Below are 19,909 nucleotides of genomic sequence, written 5' to 3'. Positions count from 1 at the left end.
CAGAGGCTGTGTGGCTTCTTGCCCAGGAGCTTGGCCTGGGCTCCATTTCCAACGCTGGGCGAGTTGTTTAACCTCTGGTATGTAAAGGTGATAATAACAGCTCACCTTATGGAGTTAGTGTTCTTGCGGTGATGCCATGAGCCAAGCTAATGAGCAGTGTCCAGCACATCCTAAGGTGATGCCAGCCCCACATTTACAGGCCTGTTGTTCTCAGCCCAACAGTAGCAACCTTACCACACCCCATAAGAAAGGCACAGGTACACCCTGCTTACATGGAGAGAGAACACAGGTGGCACCAAAGATCTACAGACCCTTGCTTGCTTCAGCCATGGTGCTAATCGTCCTGGTTAGGGTGTCTCTTTGCTCTCTGAGAAGAGGCAGCTGTGGTAGGTCCAGGGCCTTGTTCTTTACCTCTTATAGCTGGTCATCCCATGTTGCTGACTGCTGGTCATTGGTGTGGAGGGACCCAGCCTCTGATCCAGTTCTACCTGTAAAAACTTGGTATTTTGATACTTACCTGAAGCCTATCTTTTTTTCTCAATTGGTTCGGGATCTGAAGGGAGGAGTAGTGTTATTCGTTAGTTCTCTGAAGTCCCTTGAAGAGGTAGAACCAAGACTGGAAATAGTTGCCTCAAAATCATGTGATATGGTCTTTATCTCACGCACGGTATCATGACTGTGGACTCATAGGATATTGGGGCCAAATGGATCCTCGGACACTGCTTTAGGCCCACTTTGTTCCTACAGATTTGCCAACTGTAGCTTTTCCACCATGGGCTCCAGGAAGAGGGGAGGGAGAGGGGGCAGAGCAGTGAAAATCAGCTGGTTTGAAGACTTGATTTTGGGAAGCACTGATCTGGTGTTACCTTGACACTTAACGGGCACGTCAGGGATCTTGGTAGCAAGCAAGAGTTCCCAGTTCTGGCCAACCTGAAAAGGAAGGTGTTGGGAAAGGAACACAGGGGACTGACCGTTGGCTGGTGGCCAGACTGGGGAATGGGCCGGAGCCCCAGGGCACCAGGCACAGGAAAGCACAGCAGCACCTCACGGCCAAAGCCACCCTCCCCCTGCAGCGACTGGGCTAGAACCACCTCCCGCCATCCCTTTGTCCCTTGCTCAGACTGAGAGGGTGTCTGACAGGCTGAGCATGGGTTCTGGCCCACTGTTGGCTGACCTGGGACCTGGCCCCTGCAGGTTCCTGCACTCTGGTTTTCTGCCTATGGGATTTGTTTTCCCACCAGAATCACACAGATGGGGTAAAGAAAGACTCTTTGGTAGAGTCTGTTTAGGGAGTGGGGCAGCCAGAATTGGTAACTGGAACAAAGTGTGATGGGGAAGGAAGTGCTTGAGGACCGTGGGAGGACAGAGACAGAGCGCGGAACCCTGATCCTTTGTGGTCAGGGCAGGCCTGCACAGGAAGGGACGTGTCTGGGACGCCAGACGGTCAGAAGCCTGGCTGGTTGGAGCAGGCGTGGTGGAGAGAGGGTTGCAGGGAAGTGTTCTCGATGTGTGAGGTTGGATGTGAGGTGGCGGGTGGCCTTCAGGGATGAGAGAAACGGAGAGGCTGGCCTGGGGGCCCACAGAGGGGCGGAGCGGAACTGGGCCAGCCCCTGCTGCTGCCTCTGTGGCCCAAGAAGTCCAGTTAGGGCGGGGGTGTGGCTGAACAGGAGGGCAGCTTATTCCCAGGTAATGGTGCAGCGCAGGGCATCTGTGGGCAGCACAGGCAGGTCCGCCCAGCAGAGGGCTGTGGCTGAGCCCCCGACAGGGCCGCTGTGCGCTGGAGCCCACGGGAGCCCCTGAGTAGGCGGCCGGCTGCTGCAAGGTCAGTGGTAGGAAGGGCTTTTTTTTTCTTAAATTGAGAACATTCATGTTTCTGAAAAGTGAGGCTGGACAGCAAACTGGAGGTGGTAGGAGAGGGGAAAGCTCAGGGCGGCTATTAGCTCATCTCCGTGCTGACGAGGAAAGTCCGAGGTAGCAGAATGCTTTTGATCTGCCCACAGAGTATGTTCTTCTGAACGACACCCAGGAGAGGCCTTTTCAGTGGAAAATGTGAATTGTTGCTTTCAGGGGGAGGTGAGACTTGCCACTGCGTCACCTGGGACGGACGGGCTGGCTCCCGAAGCAGAGGCCCCGTTGGTGGGCAGGAGATGGTTCCTCGTGCCTGGGGGCCCCGCGCCTGAGTTTCCCAGGCTCGAGTCGGGTGCTTCCCGGGGGCTGAAGGGTCTCCAGCAAGCCGGGCGCGTGGCTCGTCCGTGGCAGCTGGCCCCACACGCCGGGGCGAGGTGCTTTGCGTGGCGTGGGAGCGGAGGGAGGCACAGGAGCGCTTCGTGCCGGTGCGGCAGAGGGCAGCTTGTGGAAAAAGTGCCCTGCGAGTCGGCTTTCGTAACTGGTCGACGGGAGTGAGGAGGAGGGCGCGTGAGCAGGGCACGGAGGCAGGAAATGTGACCGTGTTTCACTCCTCTGATCATGGTGTTTCAGCAGCTGTGGCCAGATTTCATCATCACGCTACCGTTAGGATTTTTGCCACGTCCGAGTACCATCTGTTTATTAATACGAATTTTTTCTTTAAATTGCTTTCTTCCTCATCGTTTTTTGTTTTTTTGGTCACGCCACGTGGCTTGAGGGATCTTAATTCCCTGACCAGGGACTGAACCCGGGCCACGGCAGTGAAAGCTCAGAGTCCTGACCACTGGACTGCCAGGGAATTCCCTAAATTGCTTTTTTTTCTTTTCTTTAACTTAAGCAACTTCAGGTGTAAAGGAAGATTAGATCCCGCCTGTGATTCACGTATTAGTATTTCTGTCCGGGTCTTTGTCATTAGCTTTTCTGGGCCTCCTCAGCAGATGCCGTGCCTGTGTCACAGCTGCCGACTTTACGTGGCTGCGACCGCCATTGCCACCAGTGTGATCTTTTCGTTTTTTAAACTTTCATAATATTTAGCTATACAAGGAGCTTACAAGTACCTTTCTAAGAAGCCAAACATAAAGTTCAAGTGCGCTGGGATGACCCCCTCATTTTAGTTCCCTTCCTAGCAATGGCCTTGTTCATCAGTTTTGTGGGTAACCTTCCTGGCCTTTTTCCTGCATATTGTTTTGTTGGTTTTATTATTGTTTTAAACATAATGTTATATATTGTCTGTTTTCCTGCTATTTTTTTCTTACAGTGATTTTTCTAAGGCACAAATCTTTTGAAATTAATTATTTTAATAAGTGAAAACAGTAATACATACGTTTGGTTTAAAAAAGTCTCACAGTACAACAGGGTGATTCCAGGACCCAAGGCTGACCATGTCTCTCCTGTGCTTCCAGCTCTGAGAGGCTCCCATGTCCCACGGGAGGAAGGGCACACGCCCCCCAGCCCGTGGGGCCCTGGGCCATCTGCTTCCTGCTGCTGCCGCCGCAGCCCTCCCAGCAGTCCTTCTTTCCCCTGCCAGTCTGCTGTCCATCTACCCCAGCCCCCTGCGGTGCTCCCCGGGCTCTGTCCGTACCCCCTCCTCTGACAGGCTGGTGGCCCTGGAGAGGGTGCTGCTGCCTTGTGCGTCACCAGCGGCAGCACGAGGTGGCTGGCATACAGGTCAGGGGCTGTGGCCGTGCTGTCAGGGCTCCCCGCTGCTCGCTGTGCCTGGCGGTGTAACGCTGGGTGAGTGAGCCCCCCTCTGCAGGCAGGATGGGTTCATTACTGCAGGAAAAGCGCTCAGATCAGGGCCTTCCCACGGGTGGGTGCTCCGTGTGAGCTGCTGTTCTTACCCTGTCGTCTTTATTCTTCACTGTCGCAGCCCCGAGCTAGCACAGGTGTGCCAGTGTTCGATGTGTGTTTGGATGTCGAATAAAGGGAGGAAGGATAGAGGTGGACCTGACGCGTGCATGAGGACAGGCAGGGGCAGAGGCTCTACAGAGGAGTCAGGCTGTGATGCCCACTGCACTGAGGTGCTGAGTGGGGACAGTGACAGGGCGGCAGGGAACTGGGGCTGGGGAGGAGGCCGAGGGCTGCCAGCCAAGACAGGAAGACCTCAGCAGGCTCAGATGCCATTTCCCAGGCGTTTGTACTTCACAGCGCTGTCTCTTTGCTCCAGGAAGAAAGAAGCCACAGGCGTTGGCGCTCACCCAACAGGGCCAGGGCCTCCACCCATTTCTGGCTTTGCTGTCCCGTGTTCAGGGTGATGGCGGGGTTGAAACAAGCTGCACTTTTTTTGATGGAGCACCCTCCCCCTTTTTTGCTTTTGCCTGTTTATTTCCAGGCACTGCTACCGTAGAGAAGTTGGAGGACTTCATCAACAACATTAACAGTGTCTTGGAGTCTTTGTACATCGAGATAAAGAAAGGCGTCACGGAAGATGACGGGAGACCCATTTATGCGCTGGTGAGTGCAGACAGAGCCCCCTGGTGGATGTGTGAGGGACTGCAGTGGAGACAGCCCCGTGCCCTCCTTACTGGGGCGAATGCAGGTGCACCCGCCTCACCAAGGGCTTGGAGGGAGAAAGGGATAAGATGCCTTTTCATTTAGAACAAGACATAGAAGCTGGGAAAAGAAACAACGTGCATGGCCGCTAAGGACTGAGACATATTTGGGGCCTCCTGTTGTTTTCAGGTTTTCCCTCCCAGCTAGGGGAGGAGGTGAAATACAAACCCCCATCCTTGGCTCGGGAACCACCTTAGGCTGTCAAGGGAGATCAGGCTCCTACCCACCGGGCCCACACAGAAAGGGGCTCTAGCCCAGGGTTTCCCAAACGTTGTCCATGGAAGAAAGGGTTATAGAATCAAATAACATGGAAATGCTGGGTCAAATCGGTAAATCAGATTTATTTACTGCCAGACCTCCCAGTGCCTTTTGCATTTGAAGCTCCATTAGCATGCAGACAAGTTTCCTGAATTTATCTGAGTTTGGAAGATATCGCACAATCTTGGGAATTCTAAAATCTCTGAAAATTAGACATACTGACTGAGCTATAGGTTTAAGCCTGTAACATAAGACCGGTTACAAATTTATCCCTGTGGCCCACAGTACCGGGACACAGGTGCTCCGTGACTGGCAAGGCAGGGAGGGAGGCAGGGAGGGAGAGAGCGCCAACAAGTGAATTAACTGACAAGTGAAGGGCACAGCCTGACCCTCACGCTGACTTATTTTTTAGGTGAATCTTGCAACAACTTCAATTTCTAAAATGGCCTCAGATTTTGCAGAGAATGAGCTGGATCTGTTTAGAAAGGCTGTAAGTACAGTAACTCCCATTGCCCAGCAGCTGGGCTTCTTATAGGAATACCTGTCTTTCACTGGAAATGGAAACTGCAATCTTAGAGGGTCACCACTGCTGCCCGAGAAAGCCCTTTGCAGCGGGATGTCACCAAGCGCCTCGCCCAGAATTCGTAGCTGCCAGGTGATTGCTGGGGAGGTTGCCACGGCTGCCTAGGAAAGAAAGGCTGGTCCGGGTTTGACCCCAGCTGGTTGAGCAACAGTGGGCCTCCTGGGTGTGTGATGCAGGTGAGCAGGTGTCACTGCCTGGTACTGTGGCAGCATCGCCCGGGAGCTTTTGCTAGAAAGGCCGAATCCCAGCCCCCACCCAGGCTGCTGAATGTGATCCTGCATTCTAAGAAGGTGCCCCCGACCCGTTTGCACAGGGACATTTGTGAAGCGCTGCTCTGCCTGCCTGGCTTTGGAGCTGTTCACTCAGCCACCTTGTCACGCACCTGGCTGAGCACCCGGTCAAGACAGTGGTTCTCAGCTCTGGATGCACCGTAGTAACCGGGGAGGTAAAAACAACGCAGACATTCTGGCCTCAGGTCTGTCGAGTCCAAGTCTCTGAGGACTGACCGAGTCCTAGAATCATTCCTTCCTAAGCCTCCCCTGGGGACGATCAGCAGCCAGGGTTGAGAACTGGGCTCTAAGATGCCAGACACACCTGTGTGTGCAGGAAAGCTGTCTTCCCAGTGGCTGTGCCCTGCTGTGGGTAGAAGTGTTAGGGCAGTTGGCCGGCCGGCCGGCCTCTCGCGGCCCTGGGTCCACAGTGCCTCTGCAGCTCCCGAGCGTGCTCTCGCGGCCCACCCTGCTCTCCTGCCCTTCCCGACTCCAGCCTGCCACTCAGACCAGCCCTGATGGCCTGCCCACCTTTGAGTAGGAGGGGCGCTGCCCCGTTTCCTTATTCATTCATTCCTCAGCTTCTCCATCTTCAGGGAGGTGAAGTGACCCTTCTTGATTTGGGGGGGCATTAAGGTCATTCATTTGGGATGGTGTTACAGGAGAGACTTTGGAGTCAAAACTCTTTATGGCTTTGGATGCATGTTATTATTTTCCTGAAGAGTCCTACAGTTCTGCCTGTGATATGAACAGTTTAACTGCACCCCTGCCAGAATTGGTATTATTGCTTGAAAGTTGTTTTTGCCAGTTTAATAGATGAATGTGGTATCTGTTTCTTCCAGTTGGAACTGATTATTGACTCAGAAACTGGCTTTGCATCTTCCACAAATATTTTGAACCTGGTTGATCAGCTTAAGGGCAAGAAGATGAGGAAGAAGGAAGCCGAGCATGTGCTGCAGAAGTTCGTACAAAACAAATGGCTGATTGAGGTACTTCGTGCAGTGGATTTTCCAGCTTGGCTCACTTTTTAGAATGAATCACAGTTTTTCCTCCAAAACCATATTGTATCTAACGGACGTCTGTTGAGCCAGGCCCGTTTGGGTCCCTTCTCTGCTTTGAGGCCCACAGTGACCCTGCGAGGAGGACTGGAACCTCCTGTTCACTCACGTGACCCGGGGGAGCCCCAGCTGGAAGTGGCAGAGCCGTGGGCCCCAGACTCTGCTCCCAGGCAGGCCATGTAGTGTGGCACGCAGGAGCACGGCACTGACGTCAGCCCTGGGCCTGAACCCTGGCGCGGGTGCCCCCGCGTTCCTGTGGGGGTGGCGTGCGCCCCCGGGGGCGTGGTGAGTGGGGCGAGCCGCCGTGTTGGGTGCCAGTGCTGGGCCCTCCCGGGAATTGCCGTCCCCGTCCTGGTTATCGTTGCCAGCGTCATGTTACCCAGGGCCAGCGCTGTGGGGTTCTTTCACTTAGATAGTGGCAAAGGGGACGTGTAGATAAGCGTTTGGAGAGGAGCTGTAGGAACCTGAGAGGTTCAAGTTTCTCGACGCCCCGTGTCTAATTCTGTTGGCTGGAGCAGTCAGATGTTTCAGTTCTTTTTCCACAAACGCACCACCGTTTCCAAGAAACGCGAGTCAGACAGGCTCAGCGCTGCCTCGTGCACCACAGCCCTGCCCCTCGGGGGCCTGTGTCTGGGCAGGACGTGCCAAGACAGTCCCTCAACTTCCTCATTTGGTGGGAGGCCGCTGCTGTGGTGACACGATGCTTCACTTCCTTTTGGGGTGGAGCTCACCTCTGGAGTCCTGGCGACAGTGTTCTGAGTTGCTGATCTCAGAGGGTGGGCGGGCCCTGGTAGCCTGACCAGAAACGTTCAGTGCCTGAGGTACTTGCCTGATGGGAGGAAATGTCTGAAGAGGCCACAGCAGCGAGGGGAGGGGGAGCTGCTAGTGGGTGCCAGCATCTCTGGGCGTGTATGCGCAGCATGTGCTTGGGTCCTCCCAGCCACCCTGTGAGGGCGGGGAGCCCCTTAGCTTTGTTTTGTAGCTGAACCCACTGCAGCTTCGTGATCTGGGTGAAGTCCCACACCCGGCAAGTGGCAGAGCCACGTTCAGGCCCCAGCTTGGGTGACTGCAGGTCCCCATCAATTGCTTTGTCACAGTTCTTCTTCCTCTCTGGGGTGGATTTGGCGATATGGAATGTTCTCGGGCAGCTCGGGTCATAACTGACCATGCTGTGTGTCCTCGGGCCAGGCTTTCTAAGGCTGGGGACTGTGACCTCATCGTTGTACTTCATCACTCCTGGAGGTACTACTTCCTGAACGGCGACCGGGTGGGTAGATGAAGTTCCAGAGGAACAGCATTTATCTAAAACTTACCCCCAAAATAATACAAGAAATCCTCGTAGATTAGGAAATAGCAGTATTCATACGGGACTGTGTGGGTACGAACACCTGTCGTATCCCCCGAAGCTCGCCCTCTGCTGCCCAGGCGCAGCCTCTGTGCCCGGCTCTGGGCCCCAGGGTGGTCATGTGTATCTCGCACATGCAGGTGCTGTCCCACCACGGTGCAGGGCTGTGCGCCCGACTTCACCGGCACTGATGCTTTGCTGCCCAGAGCAGGGACGACAGAAGGAAAGGACGCCTCTAGGGTCCGCTGGACTTGCCTTGGGCCCTGCCTCCCGTGCTCTTTGCTTCTTCCTCAGTGAAGTGGAGGTGCTGGTGCGTCCTTCCAGGGCTGGGGTTCCCTGAGCGCTGGCCTCCGCAGCCCCGACGGCCTCCGGGGACCCCCTGTGCTGACTGACCCCTCCGGCCTCGTGTGGACAAAGGAACAGACCCGGGAGGAGGGGGAGGGCATGGTGGTGAGACACCCCCAGGGTCCTCCTCTGGCCTTGCCAGTACCTCTGGCGGCGGCTTCTCGCCTCTGAGCCTGTTTCCCGTCTGAAGGATGAGGACGGTGGTGGCACGCAGGTGTTTTTGTAGTGAGGGTGGAGTGCTTTCTGAAGTGGTCGGCATGGGCGTGGCGGTGAGTTCTGTGGCACTTCTCGAGGAACAGCTGAGGGGCTGCGAGGTGAGTGCTGACCAGTTCCCCGACCAGTCTTCCTGGGGCAGCACCTTGACCAGAGGGACCACGTCTGAGTCTTACGACCTCAGCCTCTCAGAAACGGGACTTTCCTCAGAAGCCACGCTGTGGGGGAATGTCACCTGACGGCACTTCGTTACGAAAGTACCTGGAGAGCCCTGCCCGGTACCCTGCGCCCGGTACCCTGCGCCAGGCTCCGTCCGCCCTGGCCTTGCACAGGGTACGGAGGTGCTGAGGCACCTGTGCAGCCCCTCAGGGGACCCTGGAGTAGGGGGTGGTCAGGGTCAGCAGGCGAGGCCCCAAGATATGGAGGAGGCCTCAGAGAAAGCACGGATCCTTGGAGCTTGGGTGTCTGCGGGCAGCTGCATCTCTGCAGACCCTAGGGACCAGTCCCCACTGCAGGATTCCAGCTCAAAGGACGGCTGTGAGGCCTGGGAGATAACTTGGGTTTCGGTCTTCCTTGGAGATCCAGGGCAGGCCGCCTGTCCCGGTGACGGGGCCCCGAGGATGAGTGGGGTCATGAACAGTAAGCACCGGGCACAGTCTCAGGCAGCTAGAAGACGTTTAGTAACTGCAACTCGAGCCTGACACTGAACTTGAACTTGCTCACCCCAGCCTCAGGCGTTCCTCCTTGGGATCGATGCAAGGGCTACTTAACTCTTCCCTTAGACGTTTATCACAGCACTGCTGAGCGCTGGGCCTCGCATCACGTGCTGGGGACACAGTGAGCAAAACTGGGCCGGCCCACGGTCTGGGGAGGGAGCTGGAGGTCAGCCCCGCATCTCGCTGAAGTAGAGTTACAGATAGAGAGGAAACAGGGTTTTATGACAGCGCTAACAGAGGAACCTGCCCTCTGCAGAGGAAGTGACACTCAGCTGAAGACTGGATAGAAGGCACCTGGACTGGGGGTGGGGACCATGGTCCAGGGCAGAAGGAGCAGCCTGTGCCCGAGTGGGCATGGTGGGCGCAAGGAGCTGCGGCTGGGCGCTCTGGAAGAGGGGACAAGGTGCGCCTGGAGGTGGGCAGTAAGGGGTTTGGTTCTTCAGCCTAAGAACGGCGGAGCATCACAGGGCTGGGCCTCGCAGAGCTCAGGTCGCTGGACAGGGTTGCAGAGGGGCAAGGGTGGGCCCAGAGGGCAGTTAGGAGGGTGAGGGTGGCCGTGGAGATGGAGCGTTGTTATGGACTGGGGAGCTTTTGAGAAGGTAGCAGCCACAGGACCCAGGGCAGCCTGGGAGGCCCGCCCTCCCGTGCCCAGCACCTAAGGGGCACAGAGCTGCTGTCCGCTTTCTGGCTGGCCTGACAGCCTGCGGCGCGGGACACCAGCGCCTCGTGCCGGGTCCCCGTCCACTTGTGAGAGTCCCCGGGCTGCGTCCTGCCTGCCCGCCCTGCTCTCCACGGCCAGCGCTCCTGCTCTCTGACTGCACCCATTTGCCGTGTCTCCCTCTGGGTGGTGGCCCGCCTGCCACCGGAGGCCCAGAGTGAATGCACTTCCTGGCTGGCTTACGGTGGGGAGGGGGTGTGAAGTGGGCCCCGCTCGTTGCAGGCGTCAGGTGGAGAAGAGCGGAGACACGAAGGAGTGCTGGGCTGACCCAGCAGCCGCAGGTTCCGGTAGTGGCTTCTCCTGAGGCCTGCAACGTCGGCCTGCCCGCCGGCCCCACCGGCCTTCCAGCGCCCTTTGCCCAGGAGCCCCACCGGCAGCTCCTCCCCCAGCGCGGGCAGCGGAGGGGAACGAACATGGTTAAGAGGTTCATCTCCTGCTTCACTAGTCGGCTTTCATGAATAAACGTCCGTGGGCCTCTGTGACCCCTGCCTCTGCCCTGTGAGCTGGCCGTAGGGTAGTTACCGCAGCCAGGTTTTCTGTACGTCCTGGCTTTCCACCGTGTCTGGTTGGGGGAACCGGGAGGCCCCACCAGCCGTGCCACCCAGCCACGCCGGGGGCCTCCCTGGACCGTCTCCAGCGTTGCCCGTAAAGTGGCGCGGCTGGAAGTGATCACGGATGGTCCCCTTGGAGGCTCCAGGCAGCAGGGCTGGGGGCACCTGCTGTGCTCCTCCCTGGGGGTGGGGCTGGGGGGCTCTGGGGAGGAGAGGAGGAAGTGGGCGCTTGGGTAGGGGGTGGAGTTCATGCTGTGGGATCACTGCCTCCCTTTCCCGGCCTCTGTCCTCATCTGGGGGGCTGGGCAGGCCTCACACGTGGGGCTGCCGTGCAAGATCCATGATTCCCGTCCGTGAAGGCACAAGGAAGGCGCCAAGAAGATGCGGGGGCGGGGGTCCTTGCCTCGGTTTCCTTTTAGGTCTTACCTAAGTTTTCCCCACTAGAGGCTCTGCAAGAGGCCGGCGTGGATGCCTGTTGACTGGGGTTGGTGAAAGCCTGTGAGGCGAGGGGCGTGTGGACCTCTCCCCGTTTCTGGGCCTCGGGCCATGGGAGCAGAGATACAGGGTGGGAAGAGGGCCAGGTGTGCCAGTTTCGTAAAAGATGCCTCTTCCTGTTGTGTCCCTGCAGAAGGAAGGGGAGTTCACCCTGCACGGCCGGGCCATCCTGGAGATGGAGCAGTACATCCGGGAGACGTACCCCGACGCCGTGAAGGTCTGCACCATCTGTCACAGCCTCCTCATCCAGGTACCGCAGGGCCGGGGGCGGGCACTTTCTAGAACTCTCTCTCTGGCCCCCAGGCCTTCCTCCAGCGTGGGCAGGTGGGCGTCTCCGCAGAAGTGTCCGAGGATGAGCACACGAAGGCCCGCCTCTCCCTGGTCCCTCTGTTCTTGTCCCAGGGCTCTTTCTACTTTTTTTCCAGATAAGGCTCTCAGAGGTCTCCTGTGTGGTCCATATTATCTCGGCAGCTGTGTGGTGAACACCTTTCTGTCTCAACCATGGTTTCCCCGTCATGCTTTCCCCTGTGTACTTTGTAGGGCTGCAGAGCAGAGCAGCTGGACCGGTGCTGGATGTTTATGTTTCCTTTTTATCTTTTTGCGATCGTCACCTACACCGGGATAGGCCTCTTTGCACGTCCATCCTTGGGCACCTGGTTGTTTTCTTGGGTTGAATTCCTGGGAGTGGAGTTTCTGGAACAGAGTGCGCACACGACTGTTGAAAGCTTTGCTCCACGTTGCTAAAGTGCCTTCTGCAAAGCGGCCGTCCTCACGCCCACTGCAGGACGCACACATGCTGGGAGCCTGGGACTAGCCTTGCTGCTCCAAGGGCCTGGCCTGCCGCCCCCGCTGCCGCGCTCCGGCCTTTGGAGCCTTGAGCTTCCTCCCCGTGTGCTCATTCGTCAGATTCTTTACTAAAACCCACTGCACTAAGTTAGACTTACGGGTTGTTCTTATTATTAATCTGGGGCCTAGAAGACAAAAATACTGAGCCTGTGGGATGTTTTCCTTGCAGTTTCCTGAAGGTTTATGAACACGGCGGGCTCCACGGCCATCACCTTTCTCATTTCAGGGTCAAAGCTGCGAGACCTGTGGAATCAGGATGCACTTGCCTTGTGTGGCCAAGTACTTCCAGTCCCATTCGGAGCCGCGCTGCCCCCATTGTAATGACTACTGGCCCCACGAGATACCAGGTTCGTGTCCCTAAGCTGCTGTCTCCTCCTGGCCTCTGGGCGGCTGGGCTGGCAGGGCTGCGAGCGTGCCCGAGTTGTGGTGCGTGGCCCTGAGGTGCCACGGGGGGCAGGGAGGCGGGGTGCTCCAACAGAGCCGCCACACGTGCACAGGACCCGAGCTGCACACGCTGAGGCAGCTTCTGCTGTAAGCGGAGCCGGCTTTCGCTTGCCCTGTTCCACAGGCTCCCTAGACCCTGGTAGACATCCTGAGGCATGTGAGGCTCTGGTGTAGACGAGGCTCTCCCTCTGGCAGCTATCTCGGGAGGGGAGGTATAAGTGGTGCCCCCAGCTCCCTCTGTTTGTTTATCTGTCAACTGGGGCTAATTCTGCCTTCCTGGAGAGTAGAATGTTCCATAGGACAGAGTCCTTGGCACACAGCCGTGGCTGTGGATGGCAGCCGGCCGCACCGGTCACAGCATTTTCTGGCTTTTCTGCGTACAGAAGTCTTTGACCCCGAGAAGGAGAGGGAGGCCAGCATCTCCAAATCGAACAAAAGGTCCTTGCGATCCAGGCAGCACTAGCCGGCCACCGCCTTCAGGGGAGTGACCGGCGCGCCCCGTTTGGAAGAGACGCATCAGTTGCGTGTTTCACGTTGATTCACCTCCTTTATCTTCTACGTTCACTTGTTAACAGGTTTGGAATAAACCTACTAAGCAGCCACCTCGGCCTCGTCTGTGGTCGGGGGCCCCCCTTTCCTGGAGCTCACTGAGAGTTGGGAGCCCCCCGGCTTGGGCTCCGGAGTGAGGCTGGCAGAGCTCCTCCTGCCCGGCACTGTCTGAGGCCACTTGCTCAGGGCGGCTTTGCCTTCGGTCCCCAGCTGTGGTCACCCATCCCACCCACACTGGCCGGCCCGACTTGGGCTTGTGGGGGCCTTGGCCCCCCGACGCCCCCCGGGCTGCACCCTCCTTGGCCCAAGACGCACCGGCCTGAACGGCGTCACCCACCGCCTCCAGGCTTCTCCCGCGGAGTCACCTTCCCACCGTGCCAGGCGGCCTGGCATGCCCCTGCTGACTGCCCTTGCCTGCGGGCCCGGGCCACGCAATGGGGCCCCGTGTACCGCAGCCCCTCTCCCCTCCTACCTTCCAGGGCACGGCATTTCTTTCTGTCCCTGAACGAACCATCGTGTTCCTCACCGCCAGGCCTCTGCACACACGTCTCCCCCGCCTGCCTGCCCTCCCCTCGTGTGTCCCGCCCTTGCGGGAAACACCTGTCCACCCTTTAGACCCTGGTTAGGCTGTCACCACCTCCACTCCAGTCCCCCACCTCCCCGCGTGTCTCTGACCCTCACACTTGCCGCACCATTTTGACTCCCTGTCTCGCCTCCCTTCCACCCCAGAATCAATCAGGACCCCTTCAGTCATGACAGCAAACCCAACTCAGGCTTAAACAAGGAAGGACTTGGCCAGAGGGGGTCCTTTAGGAGAGGCTTGACTTAGTGGTTCCAAGCATCCGTATTTCTCTCTCTGCCCTGTTATCATGAGTGTTGGCCTCACGCTGGCGCCTAAAACACGGTCTTCCAGCAAATCCAACCTCTTTCTTCAGGGTAGCAAAATGGCTGCCATACTTGCAGGCCTCGCTCACCCAGGCCCCGCCCTCAGGAGGAAGAGGGCGGGTCTCATTTAGTGGCTCCCCCATCCCAGCGAACATCCAATCTGGATACCTGTGGGGGAGGGTGGGATGGTCCAATGGGCACTCTCGGCCTGGGCCACCTCTGAGCCGGGAGTAGGGCAGCCCCTCCCGAGCCACGTGGCTGAGTGAGGAGGAGATTCTCTAAGCAAATTGAAGACGCTGTTACCAGGGAGAGGGGGAATGAATGTGGGCGCCCAAAGGGTGGGGTGTCCTCCACCCGTGCGGCAAGGACCCTCTGCCCGATTCACCTGTATCAACCCGCTGTGGGGCGGGACCCCGGTCCGGCCTGGGCCCTGAGGCCCACCCCCAGGCAGCGAGAGGCGCTCAGCTGTGCGCCGGCCCGGCCCCTGGGCCAGCCTTCTGAAGGCAAACACAAGCCTGGGTGAAGCCCTGCGGGAGCCCTGACTGGCGGGTGGGCGGGTGGGCGCAGCTGTGCCACCGAAACCAGCCCCAGCCAGCTCACCCAGAAAAGGGGTTTCTTGGGAGGGTCTGAGAAAACACGGACGCTGGGCTCGGGGATTCCGGCGGGGAAGAGCCACTGCCCGGTCACGGCGGGGACTGCAGCCACTGCACAGCAGCTCCAGCTGTTCTGTGCGTCCTCAAGATGCAGGTCCAGGAAGGCTGCATTCCCGGGAGAAAGGGCATCCTCCACAATGCTGTTCCGGACAAGGGGGAACGGAGGCCAGGGCCCAGAAGCAGAGCAGCACGCCGTGGCCCTCCTGCCTGTCCGGGCAGGTGGCTGGGCGGTCAAGGCCAGGCAGGGTCACACCACGCAGGTGTCAAGGAAGCTCTAAGCACCCGCTGCTGGGACACTGCCCTCCTGCTGCCAGTCTCCCCTGCGGTGACGCCAGCATGAACTTCCTGAGGACCCCTTGGCACGGCCCAACCAAAGCCCTAACCCCAAGTTCCAGAGCACTTGCCTGGCACTCAAGGCCTTGGTGATCCGGCCCTGCCGTCCCCGGGCACAGCCTGTCTCCCACCACTCTGCCCTCCCACTGGTGCCCCAAGCGTGTCACTCCAGGAATTACTGGACCGGGGACACTGACCGCTCTTCCGGCCTCCAGTCTCCCCCTTTGGGCTCTTCTCACATGCCAATGTGATCAGCCCTCGTCTCTCCTTGCTTAGCACCTTCATCCCTCTCCCCGCTGCCACAGTCCAGGCCCTGCCCTCCCCATTCCCTCAGCGCCCTCTGCGCATGCTGCACCAGCCCCTTCCTCTCTCCCAAGGCCAAGGCTTTCCTGCCTCGGGGCTGCTGCACCTGCTGCTGGGAGCACCTTCCTCAAATCTCAGTGTCAGTTCTGGACTCCAAGTCCTTCAAGGTTCTACTCAGACGTCAGCTATGAAAGTCATGTCCCCAATCCCTCCCCTGTTGCCACATTCCACCGTCACCCTGTTCTCTTGCCTTCATGGCACTTATCACTACCCACGCTACTTATTTTACTGTCCGTCTCCTCTCCGGACCCCCCCAAGAGCATGAAACACAAGGAGGGCAGGGCCCCCATCCTGCTCGATGCCGCGCCCTGCCTGGCACAGGACTCCGGTGTTGAGCAGGCCTCTCTGCAGCTCCAGTGGGTGGGTGCCTGTACCTCCCCTTGGCCCTGCGAGCAGCTGGTTGGCACCTTTCTTCGAAGCCGCCTTCAGTCCACACCCCTCAGAGCTGAAGCCAGCCCTCCAGCCGGGATACTGGCAACACGGGAGCCTTGCCCGGGGAGCAGATGAAGAGTTCATCTTCCCATCTGACAAGGGACACTTGCTCGAGGCGGCCAGGCCTCAATATGTTTTAATGAACGCTCCCTCTAGTCCCTAACTTCAGAACCACGACATTACAGGTGAACCGCTTTTCGTCAGGAGTGGGACCTGCCAGCTGGGATGGATGGGGTCCTAAAGGCTGGGCCACCGTGGGAGCTGGAGCCGGGGAAGGAGTGGGGGTTATGCAGGCAGCCCTGGAGTTATGGCTCGTCTGCAGCCCGTCTCCTCACTGATGGCGAGCCTGTGGGCATGGTGGCATCCCTATTTTATGCCTGACTGCCTTCAGCGGCGTTGATATTTGCTATAAATTCTTCACATGAAAAATGAGGTAAATAACTATCAATACTGCTGGGTAGGGGAATAAACGACCTCACAAGCAACTGCTCACAGAGCCCTCGATTCCTTTCTAAACAGCTCTCGTATTCGCCCGGGCTCACCCACGGCGTCAGACCCACGGCCTCCCTGCAGCTTTGCCCATCAGCCCCTCCTCTTCCCTGCCGAGAATCAAACGTATGTTCTAATGATCTCTCTGCTCAAAACGCTGAAGCCCCAAGACCTACATGATAAGGTTCAAATTCCTTGGCCTGGTTACAGAGGACATTAGTAGCTCGTTTTAGCTGCCCATCAATGCTTCCCACCCCCCTTCTCACAGTAACTCAGGGGGGGCCTGTGAGCCAGGCCCCGCCAATCAGAGCAGCCACTCCCTGCCCCATGGCATTGCCCCAGAATGGGCGAAGGTCCCAGGCCCAATGGTCAGAACCTTCCCTGAGGTTTCTGAGCTGTGGGCAGAGGTGCTGGGATCTGGAGTTGACCTGCTGGGGCCATCTTCTCCCCCCGGGAAGAAGGCTACCTACAAGAGGGAAGAGACTGAGGCCAAGGTCAGACCAGCCGACATGAGGTGGCCACGGAGGGAGAGAGGCCTGGTGGGTAGAGGCCTGGTGGGTAGAGGCATGGCCCTGGGCCGCCTCCGCAGCTGTTCCTGCAGGTCTGTGACACCCCTGCCCCCAGCATCCTTACCTGGTCAAAATTCAAACAGAACCACCCATGTTTTATACAAACAAAACAAATGTGTTTATGGAAAGTCTGAAGCCTGGGCCTCTCTCCTGGCCTAAAACCCTCCTTCAGAGAGGAGTGGTCCCGGGTGATGGCGGCAGCAAGGGGCAGGAGGGCCGCCAGGTGGTTCCTGGCTGCTGGGAGCGTGTGGAGTGGGAAATTCGCCAAGCTGGCAGGGCTGTGCGCTTCCCTGAAGGCAGGTTACACTTCAGTAACCAAGACAGAAACTGCCCCAGGCTCCCCACTGCCCAGCAGAGGCCTGAGCTGAGCACCCCCGTGACCAGGCCATGGCCACCCCGCTCCAGAGCCTGCGGGCCATGGCTGTCCTGACAGGCCAGTATTTACAACAGTAATAATCAGGAAGGCTGGTGACAGTGGCTGAGGTCTGTAGCGCAGCTCTGCCCACACCGCGTCCCCAGAGCCCTCTGTGGTGAGGACTAGCGCTGCCCTGTTCCCCAGATGGAGACACACACGGTGGAGTTCCTTGCCCCACATCACGCAGCGGTTAAGCGACAGGGCCAGGCTTGAATCCAGGCAGCCAACCTCAGAGCCCCGGAGCTTCTGTGCGGGTTGTGGGCCGGGAATGTCCCTTTGGGGTCCCACCCGCCTGCCTCTGCTGCCCACACTGGCCTGGGCACCCCTCGCCCTGCGTGTGCCAAGGCGAGGGAGTCCTTAGGCGCAGGCTGGGCCGGGCACAGGGTGGAGGATGTGTGACCACGAGCGCGTCTGCTTGCCGGGCACCCTCCTCTCGGGCTACGACCACCAGAAGCTGACCGAGAAGCTCAAGTCCAGAGCCCGCACGTAATGCCAGTACTTCACCGGGATGAAGAGGATCTCTCCCGGAGACAGGATGCAGGACAGGAATGGGGCCTCGGCAAACCTGGGGAACTTCTCCAGGTCGGGGTTCTCCACGTCAACCTGAGGAAAGCGAAGGAAGTCACTGGCCTGCTCTCAGAGACGGGGTGTGGAGGAGGGGAAACGGTGGGTCCCACTGGGTCCTCCAGGCCCACCTGGCTCGTGTTGTGAAGAAGGTGCGTGTCATGAGGATACAGGGCCTCTGACTCCTGCGGGGAGTACAGCCGGATGTATTTCCTGCCCATCACCTGCAAGGAAGAGAGCCGCCCTCCTCAGCAGGTGCCCGGCCGCCCCGCGCCCGGCACACACGTCAGGTTAGGAGTCACTGCCTTCGCTACTGTTGCTAACAGGCACTCGACTGTGGCACCGCTGTCTCAGTGCTGTATGTGTATTAGCTCTGAGCCTCGGCACAACCCTCCGAGGGGGTTTATCCTTTCCCCGCATTTTACAGGTGAGGATATGGAGGCACAGAGAGGTTAAGTGAATGGCCACGTTCGCAAGGCTGAGAGGCGGTCTGGCTCCCGGCCCCTCTGCTGCCTCTGGGGACGGGTCCCCGGGCTGGAAGAACACTCTCACTTGTCAAACCTCTCTGCCTGCGACGGAAGGTGGTTTTATAACAGGTGCCCCTCCCCTTACAACATACACGCACGCACGTGCGCGCGCTGCTCTATCTGGGTCTCCATAAAACCACCCACTGGCTGACCAGCTTCCCCGTATTTGGAGGGTTCTGGCAGGAGAAGCTGGCCTGGTTCTGATGGACGGCAGGGGAGAGGCAGCCGTCGGGGCATTTGCTCCATCCGGAGATGGCGCCCGGCCCCACTCTGCCCTCAGGAGGCGTCTGGGAACCCAGACGATGCAGGAGCCACGTCTGGAAGCCACCCCGACCAGGCAGAGGGCCCCCCGCTGAGGCCTGGTACCTTTCTTTCTCTGTTTTCACTTCTGTCCACGTCCCTGTCAGTGGTTCATCTCTTTAGTGTTTAAATGTGGACAATGTGGCCAGGCCGCGTGTGGCTGGGCCAGGAGGAGGGGGAAGGCCAATGTTCTGAGCAGCTCCAACCTGGGCTAGGAAGTTCTGCTGGGGATCCTGGTGAAGCGGGGAGACGGTGCCTTGGGGACCGAACCAGGCGTTGATGGTGATCTCCTCTTCCTCCCCGGCGCCCAGGCAGCAGTAATCGGGGATGCTGATGTCCTGCTTCAGCTCCGGGATCTGTAGGGTCAGAGCAGACGTGGAGGTTCAAGACCAGGCCTGTGGGACACAGCAGCCTAGAAGTCCACTGACTCTCCCAGAAGGCCGATACACACTCTCTTCTTGTGTAATAATATGACTGTAGCCACATTTTACTGTATAGGAGTTTAAAAATCAATTTTAAAAAGTAAATACATAAATGCTAGGGAAGGGTTATAATTTTATTTTCAGATTTCTTTCCATGTCATATGCATTTTAACTTTGTTTCCTTTTCTTAAAAACCTGATACCACTGCTTTGTACCTAAAAATAAACCAGCTTGCAATTTTCTAATTTTAGAACATCAAATTAAAGAAAAACAAAAAGAAAATGGGACTGAGCAGTTAATGAAATCTCTGGAAGGGAAGATTTTCCAAAATTTCCTAATGGTAAAGCAATCACAATTGGTACATTTAAGAGAAGTTACTTAATACAAAGATGGGGAGTAAAATGGGAAACATTTGAACTGTGGTAAAGGAAGGTTAATGTAGAGAGTGCATACAAAATAATAAGGAAAAATAATAAGGATCCCAATACATAAGGTATACAAATAAGAAAAGGACAAAAACCAGATCATACATAAAGATGAATTAGATATAAAGAAGGGTTTCAGTCTCATTAGCAATAAACATTGTCATCATTTCCCACTGATCAAATTAGGAGAAGTTGAAAAAGTGGTAACACACAGTGGTGGTGAGGATGTGGTAAAGGGGGCACCCTCATGCCAGGCTGCTGGTGGCATCAAGCAATGTGGTCAGGACTTCCCTGGTGGCACAGTGGTTAAGAATCCACCTGCCAATGCAGGGGACATGGGTTCGAGCCCTGGTCCAGGAAGATCTCACATGCCGCAGAGCAACTAAGCCCGTGCGCCACAACTACTAAGCCTGTGCTCTAGAGCCCGCGAGCCACAACCACTGAAGCCCACGTGCCTAGAGTCCGTGCTCTGCCACAAGAGAAGCCACTGCAGTGAGAAGCCCGTGCACCACAGCAAAGAGTAGCCCCCACTTGCCGCAACTAGAGAAAGCCTACAGGCAGCAACGAAGACTCAATGCAGCCAAAAATAAACAAACAAACAAATAATAAAAATTGGGTTAAAAAAAAAAAAAGCGACGCGGTCAAGTGTGGAAGTCTTAAAACCATTCATGGACTTTGACCCAG

The 19,909-nt window shown here is 57.5% G+C and overlaps 2 protein-coding genes across 4 annotated transcripts in view; one reads left to right on the top strand and one right to left on the bottom strand.

Moving 5' to 3' along the window:
* NSMCE1 (NSE1 homolog, SMC5-SMC6 complex component) overlaps window positions 1-12,901 on the top strand; it is a 32,941-nt gene extending 20,040 nt beyond the window's left edge. For all 3 annotated transcript variants that reach the window (XM_029221188.1, XM_029221189.1, XM_029221190.1), the window contains 6 exons: window positions 4,238-4,359; window positions 5,129-5,206; window positions 6,411-6,557; window positions 11,143-11,259; window positions 12,082-12,202; window positions 12,683-12,901. In XM_029221188.1, coding sequence (XP_029077021.1) covers window positions 4,238-4,359; window positions 5,129-5,206; window positions 6,411-6,557; window positions 11,143-11,259; window positions 12,082-12,202; window positions 12,683-12,762 — 665 coding nt within the window. In that variant the 3' untranslated portion in view covers window positions 12,763-12,901. The remainder of the gene's footprint in view (window positions 1-4,237; window positions 4,360-5,128; window positions 5,207-6,410; window positions 6,558-11,142; window positions 11,260-12,081; window positions 12,203-12,682) is intronic.
* Window positions 12,902-14,299: 1,398 nt separating this feature from the next.
* KDM8 (lysine demethylase 8) overlaps window positions 14,300-19,909 on the bottom strand; it is a 23,624-nt gene continuing 18,014 nt past the window's right edge. Inside the window, exons 6-8 of the mRNA XM_029222152.1 lie at window positions 18,585-18,734; window positions 17,683-17,775; window positions 14,300-17,590 (exon numbers count right to left, since the gene is read on the bottom strand). Of these exons, the coding sequence (XP_029077985.1) occupies window positions 17,426-17,590; window positions 17,683-17,775; window positions 18,585-18,734 (408 nt within the window). The 3' untranslated portion in view covers window positions 14,300-17,425. The remainder of the gene's footprint in view (window positions 17,591-17,682; window positions 17,776-18,584; window positions 18,735-19,909) is intronic.

Source organism: Monodon monoceros, unplaced genomic scaffold, assembly GCF_005190385.1.
Source record: "Monodon monoceros isolate NGI ecotype Baffin Bay Population unplaced genomic scaffold, NGI_Narwhal_1 Super_Scaffold_13, whole genome shotgun sequence".
NCBI lineage: Eukaryota > Metazoa > Chordata > Mammalia > Artiodactyla > Monodontidae > Monodon > Monodon monoceros.
The sequence above is the reverse complement of the archived record's forward strand: the minus strand, read 5'-3'. Positions and strand labels throughout refer to the sequence as shown.